The 9,788-nt window shown below is 57.4% G+C and overlaps 1 protein-coding gene across 2 annotated transcripts; it reads right to left on the bottom strand.

The window, feature by feature from the left end:
- Nucleotides 1-411: 411 nt before the first annotated feature.
- Nucleotides 412-3,837, bottom strand: FEZF1 (FEZ family zinc finger 1). Of its 2 annotated transcripts, XM_030479607.1 has the most exons (5): nucleotides 3,070-3,837; nucleotides 2,698-2,919; nucleotides 2,371-2,505; nucleotides 1,940-2,072; nucleotides 412-1,205 (listed from the first exon to the last, which is right to left on the bottom strand). In XM_030479607.1, the coding sequence occupies exons 1-5, from the start codon at nucleotides 3,493-3,495 to the stop codon at nucleotides 898-900; spliced, it is 1,224 nt and encodes a 407-aa protein (XP_030335467.1). In that variant the 5' UTR covers nucleotides 3,496-3,837; the 3' UTR covers nucleotides 412-897. The 2 variants fall into 2 exon arrangements, with proteins under 2 accessions (XP_030335467.1, XP_030335466.1); XM_030479606.1 differs by having other exon boundaries at nucleotides 2,698-3,837.
- Nucleotides 3,838-9,788: the final 5,951 nt, after the last annotated feature.

The following is a 9,788-nucleotide window of genomic DNA, read 5'->3' as shown; positions in this document are numbered from 1 at the left end:
CGGAAAGCAGCCCCGAGCCCGCGGTGGGGCTGCGGGAGGCGAGCGGGGACTGCTGCTCTCCCCGGGGGCAGCACCCGCTTTCTCTGCCCGGGTCGGTTAAGCCAGGAGCGCCGCAAACCCAGCTGGCCCCTCCCGCCGCTCCTCAGGCGCCCACCGACGAGCGCGCTCGGCTTGGCAGAGTCTGCTGAGTAGTTAATAACATAACAACCCGGCTTTGATCAATCCGAACTAATTACCCCTCTTAATTAAAGTCTTTAGCGGTTGTTGCAGTGTTTTGGCAGGGACGCGGCGGAGGTTTGTTGCTCTGCAGCCCCCGCGCCGCGCTCCCCGGCCCAGCCGCAGCCCCCCACGGGTGAGTTATTTATTTCCACCAGGTCAACGAAATTTTTTTTTCGCTCTTTTTTTTTCTTTTTCTTTTTTTTTTTTTTTCCCCACGTGCAAGAAGAATCAAACCGAAATTCAAATTCGTACATAGCGAACCAGTTCTGTCCATATAGATACGATATTCAGGGGGGAAGAGGGGAGAGATGGAAACCAAGAAGGGGGAGGAATAACCAGCAGGCAGCGGAGGCAGGGCGGGATCAACACAATGGAAATATATATACATCGAAATAATTAAAGTGGTGCAGCGTTCCCGGCTCGGGTAATACAGATCCCAAATAAATACAGCAGAAATTGGCTTGGCGCGTTTTCTTTTCCTTTTTTGTTCCTTTTTCATTTTTTAAATCATCTCTCCACCTGAGATGCAACGACAAAAAAAAAAGTCTTAAAAACCCCCTAAAATTAGAAAAATAAAGAAGGGAAACAACCGGTCCCATGGACGTTAGTGGCGATATAGAGCATAACACACAAAACCGCTTAACAGGTGCATGCAAGGGGCAGCGAGAGCTCCCACCCTCACGGCTGGAGCAGCGGCGGGCCCGGCAGCAGTGGCCCGGCGGGGGCCGGCGGCTGGTCGGGCCCCCCCAGCTCGGCGGGGGCCCGGGGCAGTCCCAGGGCGCTGTCGTGCAGCTTGCGGACGTGCTTCTTGAGGTCAAAGTTCCTGCAGAAGCCTTTGCCGCAGGTGGGGCAGGTGAAGGGCTTCTTGTCATTGTGGGTGTGCATGTGGAACGTCAGGTTGTACACCTGGTGGAAAGCCTTGTTGCAGATATTGCACTTGAACTGCTTCTCCCCGCTGTGAGTCAGCTTGTGGTTTTTGTAATTGCCTGGGAACGAGACAAGAAGGGCCAAGGGAACTCGGGCTGAGAACTGGGTGCTGCAAAGAAGGGGGAAAAAACCTCAACCATCCCCAAAGCTCGACCCACCCCCAGAGCTCGGCTTTAACCGAAAAATGACCGTCGACCTTTTCGCAAACACCCGCCTTCTCCCCATCCACCCGCGGCCGGTCCCTCGACAGACAGAATCATAGAATGGTTTGAGTTGGAAGGGACCTTAAGGATCGTCTAGTTCCATCCCCTCTGCCACGGGCAGGAGCACCTTCCGCTAGACCAGGTTGCTCCAAGCTCCGTCCAACCCGGCCTTGAACACTGCCAGGGACGGAGCAGCCACAGCTTCTCTTGGGGAATTATCGAATAAACCAAAATCACATCAATTGCAGAAATACAACCCCTGGGTTGAGCCTTCCCAGCAGCGCGGGGAGAAAAATTAACGAAATCCAGCACTGGGAGAGGAAAAAAACCAGCGAACTCGTTTGCCGAACGGCGCGTTGCCGCGAGCGGACAACGGGCGCTGCCTCGGGAAGGCGGAACCGGAGCCCGGCCCCACGCCGGGTCACGCAGAAGGAAATGTGCCGGGGCCAGCGGTGCTTAAAATTAATCTCAATCTCTAATAACAGCCATTAAAACCAAAATAAACTTTCTCTGTCCCCGTCGCGAATCGTCCCGACGCTCGGCCTGGCCTGGGGGGCCTGGGCACGGCAGAGTGCACTGGGGCCCGGTACCTTTCTGGTGAAATCCTTTGCCGCAAAATTCACAAACGAAAGGTTTGTAGCCGGCGTGTATTCGCGTGTGCGTGTTCAGGGTCGAGCTCCGGTTAAAGGCTTTGCCGCACTGGTTGCACTTATGTGGCTTTTCCTGGAGGGAAACAAACGCCAAAGTCACGGCTCGGTGGTTGGTGTGCGGGATTTGCGGGTGTGCAGGGTTCTGTGTGTTAGCTGGCGGCTCCTGCTCCCGGTGCGGGGCACTCCGCGGTACCTCACCGCTCCTGGAGCAAACGAAATCCCCCGCGGCCCCAGCTCAGCCACCCCCCATACCACGCCGCTGCCCTGGAGTGGCCGGGCCACGCCGGGCTCCCCAGAAAGGTTGAGCGGAAGGGTCTCGGGGCGGGAGATATGGAGGGGCTGAGGGGCGAAGGAACGGAGGGGAAGCTCACCTGGGTGTGGATGATCTTGTGCCGGCAGAGCGTGCTTGCCTGTCTGAAGCCCTTCCCGCAAACTTTGCAAACAAAGGGTCTGGCTCCCGTGTGCACCGGCATATGGCGAGTTAAGTTATAATGTGCATTAAATACCTTGAGAGTGGAATCAGACACACACACACAAATAAAAATAACAATTGCGATTAGAAGGCGAGAGCGCCGAAGGGGAAGCCGTCGTTTAAAAATCAAGCAAGCAAGGGACCGAGGACCTGGCGGCCAGACGGCGGGGCAGGAGGCTGGGGAGAGGGGAAGGAAGGGAGGGAGGCGGGCTGCCGCTCTACTTGCCTTTCCACAAACTTCACACGTGAAAACTTTGGGCTTGCTGCTCGGGGAGCCGCGGCTGAACTCCGACGTCTTGTAGGCGATTTTTTCCGAGAGGATCTGGGCGCTCTCTTTCATGTAGTGCTGCAGCTGGGTCTGCGACAAGTCCTTGAAGGCCACCCCCGCCGGGTACTTGTCCACGGCCGGCAGCACCAGCTTGTTCCGCTCCGCCAGGTAAGCCTTGGGCTGCGGGTGCAAGGGGGAGCTGAGGAAATAAGAAGCCACCGGGTGGATGTTGACACTGGAGGACGGGTGACAAGGGCTGTCGCCTCGGTTGAAATAGCACAGGGCTCCCATGGCGTGGAAGGAGGAGTGATTGACCACTCGGGGTCTTACCAGTTTGTACTGCTGCAAGGGCAGGGCATCGCGGGGGAAATCTCCTTTCAAGCTCAGGGCACAGTTCAAGAGATCGCCGCAGCTAAACGAGGGCGAGGAAGAGGAGTCTAAATGAGCCTTCCTGGGTTCCGCTCCGGCCACCGCCGCTTTGGGCAGGGGGTCGTACGCCACCGGGACAAAGGGGATCATGCAGGGGATGGAGGAGTTGAGGTGCAGCGGGTGCTTGGGGTCGCCTTTGGCCATGGAGCCGTGGAGGAGCTGCGGGACGGGGATGGAACGGGGCTCTGGCGTCCGCGCCATGATGCGCTCAATGGAGAAGGCGAGGGGCTTGGGCGTGCTGATCATGTTGCTCCTGGCAGACAGGCTTTCTCTGGCCGGAGGAGTCGCTAGGATTTTGGTCGCCGTGTGGTGGCCACTATTGTCCATGGCTGGATTGCATTTGTTCGCCCGGTTTGAGCCGCTTTGGTAGACGCCTCTTTTTTTTTATTTTCCTCTTTTTTTTTTCTCTATTCTATCCTCCTCTCCCCTCTCTCGCTCTGTTTCACTCTCTGCCCCTTCTCTTGTCACTGATCTGCAAGGAGGGAGAACAGCATCGCCGCCGCCACCATCACCATCACCTCCTCCGCCGGCGGAACCAGCCCTCTGAGCCCGGCGGCCTCACGCCAGCCCATCGCCGGTTACTTTGGCGCGCCAGTGACTCGGGACAATCGCTACTTATTTCTATCAATAGAAAGTGTTGTGTCAATAACGCAGCCAAGATCTCGCCAATCGTTAACTTCCAAGAGGAGAAGGTAAACTAGATAATTGCTCAATTCGCTTCCAACAGTCAACAGGAAAAGTTTCCCCCCCCCGCCCCGCAGAAAGAGGCTACTTTTCATTGGCGCCCGCGCCTCCCCCGCCCAGGGAAGGAGGTGTCTCTCCCTCCTTCTCGCCTCTCTCCTCTCGGCCTCCCTCCCCTTCTTTTTTATTATTATTATTATTTGCAATCTGCTTAACCAGGCTTTAGAGGCCAAGCAAATCCGAGATCAATTTTCTTGTTTGGCTTTAAGTGACATCATCTAAAATCATTGTCCAAGTGCTAAATACGGATGTGAAACCCAATTCAAGGGCAAGCGCCAGGGTATTTGTCAAACGAGGTGCTGCAGAAGAAGCGGCTGGAGGGGAAGCTGTTTGTTTCCTTGCCACTTCCCAGCCCGATCTCTCTTTGTGCGTGGGTCTGTGCGTGTGTGCCTGAGGGACGGAGGAAGGGAGATGGCTGCTCTGCTCCTGGGGCTGCTGCTGGTCTGCTCACTGCTTTATAGAACAAAGTCAGGCAGCGGTCAGCTTTTGGAAAACACAGTAAACAAATGAGCGAGGAACTTGAGACAAGCAGACGGCGGGAGCAGCGCATGGGGGATGCAGGAACCACCCGGGCCGAGTCCAACGAGTGCTTGTGAGCAAAAGGATGAATCAAAACCTGGGGCTGGGGAAGAGACAGAAAAGGAGGTAGGAAGAAGGAGTGCCTTTTAAATCTGAAGCACTACTTATGTGTGTGTATATACATATATATACACACATACATATATATATCACCCGCATATACACTATAGCTTCTCTAACCTTAAATAATACGTGCAGACCAAAACCCCGACAACTCAGGGTCGGTACTTGTGATACCGTGTGACACTCGCAGAAGTATACAGCACACACACTGCTGATAGGTATATGTGCACCTGAAGAGATGTGCTCCCGATGTATTTCAGCGAAGCTGGGCAGCCCTGTTCGGGCGGTAGCTCCAACACCCAGGGTGTTGGGACTTTCAGCGAAACGAGGCGGGGGAGCGGGGGGTGAGCTGGGGGGCGGGGAGAGAAGAGGGACAGAGGTGAGTGAGAGGTTTTCTGTGTCCTCCCCTGTCCCACCACCCGACAGCTGGGTTCAGAACAAGCTTCTGCTCCTCCCTCCGGCCTGGGGTTCATTTAGCTGGTAACTGAGAGGCCTCTACTGCCCCGGGAGCAGCCTAGGGTCCCTGCGTGTGTCCTGGGAGCGGGCGGCCGGCGGGGCACTGCGGGGCAGAGCCCGGCCGCTTTCCCCGGCGGAGGGGCACACGGGGCGGCCTCCACTCCCGCGGCCCTGCACTGCCCTTCTCCGAGCCGGGGGAGGGAGGAAGGAGGTCTCGGGTTTGCTTGTGGAGAGAAGCCTCCAACGAGGCAGGGAGGCCCGGCCCCAGCCGCTCGGGTACCAGCTGGGGAGCCTGCAAAAGGCTGTGTCTCCCCACACCCCCCCGGCCCAAGACAACCCACTTGCGGGGAAGCAAGGAGGAAGGGCTGGGGCCCCGGGGAGGGATGGAGGGAAGCATCCTTGCTCTCGGCGCTGTGGCCGGGCCGCTGCCGCCCTGGATCACTGAGGCCTCCTTTGAGGAGGACAAGGCAGCGGCTGTTCCACGACGGTACCTCCGCATCCGGGAGCTGTCGTGCGAGCATCGGGGAGCTGCAGGCGACGGAGGAAGAGACGCCCCGCGGTCGCCGGGACAGACGTCCGACGACGGGCCGCGGCCGGGGCATCCGTCGCTGCGGAGGATGTGCCCCGCACGCCAGGCGACCTCCATGTCCGCCCCGTCCTGTCGGTGCCCCGGGGGGACACGGGAGCTGGGACGGACACACCCGTGCGGACAGGCGCGGAGCGGCGGAACCGAGCCGAGCTGCGCCGGGCGGGGACCCCGACCGCGATGCTCCGGTCCAGCCCTGCTCCCTGCAATCCCTCGACCGGGGTGGGGAACCCCAGCCCGGGCGCAGCTGCCCCCGGCAGATGGGTCGCGGCGTTAAGACCGTAATTGCTGTCCCGGATCGGGTGGCCGCCGCCGTGCGTCTCTTCTTACCTGCTGCTTCCCGCACCGGTCCCGCCAGCCCCGGCTCGGCCGGTGTCACCGGCCCGGGGCAAGGGGGGCGATAGGGACTCGGGGGAGGGCCGGAGCCGTGTCTCCCCAGCGCCGTGCGGGGCAGCTGCCCCGGCTGCCCGCTCCTCCGGGGTGTCGGTGTCTCACTTATTTTGTGGCTGCCAGAGGAGAGTTTCCTCGTTCAGAGCAATTTACGTTTAATTCAATCTAGGCAAATTTCCTCTTGATTGGTGCTGAATAAGGGAATTATTGTTGAGTGGGTTTTAGAGGCTTCAAATCCCATATACTTAATATGTTAACAGCTTGCTTTTAACTGGTCTTTTTGGGATTGACTTTTTGACATGTGTTTGAAAGTAAAATATGTAGTGCCATTTGAGCAGGGTAAATATCCCAAAGCAGCAATTACAGCCCTGCCATTACAATTATACCGGCCTCCTCAATACTGAGAGACACTCTTGGAGAAAAGGGAGCTTTATTATTCGTTATTTCTTTACGGATATGCCTCCCTTGCTTTCCATACAGCACACGGAAACATATGTTCGTGCCTAATTATTAAATAACGATCTAAAATTGTATATTTTTGTGGGAAGTCGTTCTGTTTCGTCTCAAGAGATGGAGCCTTGCTAGTACTGCAGTTGCTCACAATATAGGTAGACTTACTGAAACCAATATAGATAGATTCTTTCTAGTCCTGGCCCGAACTTTGCCTTCCGCTCGGACCGCGCCTTTTTAGCGACGTTAGAGATGTGCCGAGCTGCAAACACCCTGCAGTCGAGCTGGTGCAGGGAGGTTTACCCCCGAGGCAGAGATTTACAGGCTCTGAGGGTGGCGAAAAACAACCTCCTGTCCGGCTTCTTTCTGCAGCCTGGGCCGGACTCCCCGGGGCCAGACCGAGCCCCTGCGGGGGAAGGAGCGGGCCCGGCGGCCTCCCAGAGTTACAACCCGTCGGAGGAATTAAGGGCAAAAGTTTTGCCTAGAGTTGATTTCGCGTTCTGCCTGGGAAAGCTGCAGTTCTCTTTTTCCCCGTAATCGGCTTTGTGTTTCATTCGCTCGTAAGCTATGTTCTTGATATTGCTCACTTGCATTATTATCATAACGTATCTCTACATGCACTCAAAATCCGAGTCACTGGCGAATTCATCTCGTCGTCAGGATTACTCCGATCCCAGAGGCGATTAGAGGGAGGTAAAATACCGTCTAAAGCCTAATCTTTAATTTCTTCCTTCTTAATAAAACGAGTAATTCCATTGCGTTTTTAAGTAAAAAATGAATTGAAAAGGATAATAACTCCGCTAACCTTCTGTTGCGTGTACTACTCTTTCTCTGGAAGCGTTTCACAGAGCGGCTGCTCCTCGCGGGAGCTCCCTCCGAGCGCTCCAAGCTGGCTCCGCGGCCCCGGAGCGGACACCACGGCCGGGCGGGCTCCGGGCCCTCTGTCCGGGCGGGCTTCGTGCAGAGCCACCGCGGAGGCTACAGAAAACACTTCTGCCCGCCTCACCGGCGGACCCGACGGCGCCCAGTCAGACACTCATTACTGTCATCATTATTGCACTAATCGAGATATCGCTGCAAAAGCTGGGCTTAGCTCTCACCAAGCACCAGTCCTTGCCGTGCCCTCCCGACTCACCGGCTTCGTGAGGAAGTGATTTACCCGGGCATGAGACAAGAGTTCCTCCACCCCTCCGCCGCCGTGCCCGAGGAGCAGCCCGGCCCCGCCGCCGCCGCAGCCGCCGCCGAACGCCCGACCCCGGCGTCATAAGACTCGGAATTATCCCCTGGGCTCATTGTTCGTTCCCACTCAGGGTTTGCTGCTGCTGTGTTTCGAAGGGAAGCAAAAATATAAATGGGGGAAGGAATTAAAGCGGGGGGAAGCGGACCCCGGGATTACTGGGATGGTGGGCCAGCTCCGGTCCCCTTTATCAGCCGGCGCTGGGATGGGAACAACCGCCGCCACTTTCTTCGGTGGGGACCTGCCGGTGCCGCTGCCCGCCCGGGCATGGCCGGCCCCGGGGAGGCGGCAGCGGAGCCCGGCGCACCGTGCCGCAGCCCCGGGGCTCTGTGGCTCCAGCAGCGCTGGCAAAGGTGCTCGGGCTTTGCCAGGTTGTTTTAAGTTGCAGCACTGATATTTTCTCCGTATAATATTACACATGGGGGTTTTCCCCACGGAGAAAAAGTGGAAGTACTGCAACTTATATATATGTATATACCTTCTGAGATTATGCACAGCTTCCCCACACACCGAGTGCGTGTCGGCATCCCTCTACATCAGTTCCGCCGCAAGGAAAAGAAGAAAGTATTGCTATTTTTAACTGAATCCATCACAAAAGCAAAACCAGTTGACACTGACCCCCCCAAACACAAGTGTTCCCGGAGATAAAACAAAGTTTACAGTACAGTACATCTCGTACAGACCCCTCTAAACCGAAACCTACACGGGTGCAAATTAAGCCTTTTCACGTATAAAGCCTTTAATCACGTGTAATCGAAATTACAAGTGACCCTCTGAAGCAGCGCTCCTGGCCCTCCTGTAATTCTTGCGGGCGGGCGGTGCAAGTGTGCCAGCGAGGGCCGGGAGCTGCAGCAATCACGTCTAATCTAATCAGTCCGCCCGCGAGGGGACCCGCCGGTGTCATCAGCTCCAAAGGGCCCTTGGTGGAAGTGGCTGGGAGAGGCCAGCGGCAGCTGGAGCCATGAATGACACTTTCCCATTTGTTCCTTTCCCAGTTCAACAAATGTTTAGCCCCGTTGCTGCTAAATGAACGCCTTCCGCTGTTTGGCTCGGGGAAGCTATTATTTTTTTTTAAAGATTCCTGAATAGGATCAGGAGCAATTAACTTATTTTTGTTTTCTCTTTTCTCCCAGTGTATTGGGAGCTAACCTGGAGCAAAGCAAAGAGCTGCTCTGCCGCCTGTGCGCCGCTGGCACCGGAGCTCGCCGCCCCCTCGGTGAGGGCGGGGAGGGGTGTCCACCGTCCAGGGGCTGCAGCACGGAGCGGGCAAACCCCGCTCGCCGGGTCCGGGGCCCGTTTCGGTGTGCCTCTGCCAGGAGGGAGTGGAAAGCCAAGTGAGGAACATGAAAATAAGGACGAAAGCGGGAGCCATGCCTCGACGTGGTCGCTGCTGGACGGCGCCCGAAGAGGGTTCCTCGCCGGCATCCCCCCTGCTCCCCGGCAGGGACGGGGCAACAGAGCAGCCCTCGGGGTGGGGGGACGATAAGAGAGTAATCGTCCTAAGGTCAAAACCTTAAACTTATTATTTTCTCCCCAGTAGCTATTAGAACTATTAAAACGCTATGAAAACGCGCCGGTGCCGGTGGGACCCCGGCGGGCCCGGGCGCTGCGCTGGCCGTCCCAGGCCGACCGAGGTGCCTTTGCAGGTCCCACGGGGGTTGCAGGTTCCGTCCCCTTGGCACAAGATGAGCCCAGCTCCCTCCTGCAGCGGGACCCTCCTTTTGCTGCCTTGCGGCTCCCGCCGTCTGTGACGCGCTCGTTTGCCCGGAGTCAGACATTTGATTCAAACCCTCCTTTGGAGGGTGCACAGGGGGTGCTTTCCATGCAGGAAGGCTCAGCAGCAACCACCCACCCCACAGCCCGTCCCGCAGCCCACATTGCCGTGTCCCCCCGTGGGGGGCAACACTTGCTGTAGCGCAGAGAAGCCCCGACCGCCCTCCCTGCCCACGGCTTGCTGTGTCCCAGGAAGAGCTCTGCCTCCCCCCCCAGCCTGGTAACGCCCGGACCTGACCCGAGGAGGGACCCCAGGAAGCGTCGAGTGTGTGCCGTGTCCCCAGGGCCGAGGAGGAAGGCTGCTCCTTGGGGCGACTTTGGCGAGCACCCATCTTTGGGTGTTTT

Source organism: Strigops habroptila, chromosome 3 (assembly GCF_004027225.2).
Source record: "Strigops habroptila isolate Jane chromosome 3, bStrHab1.2.pri, whole genome shotgun sequence".
Taxonomy (NCBI): Eukaryota; Metazoa; Chordata; class Aves; order Psittaciformes; family Psittacidae; genus Strigops; species Strigops habroptila.
Note: the sequence above shows the minus strand (reverse complement) of the source record. Positions and strands in the feature narration are given on the sequence as shown.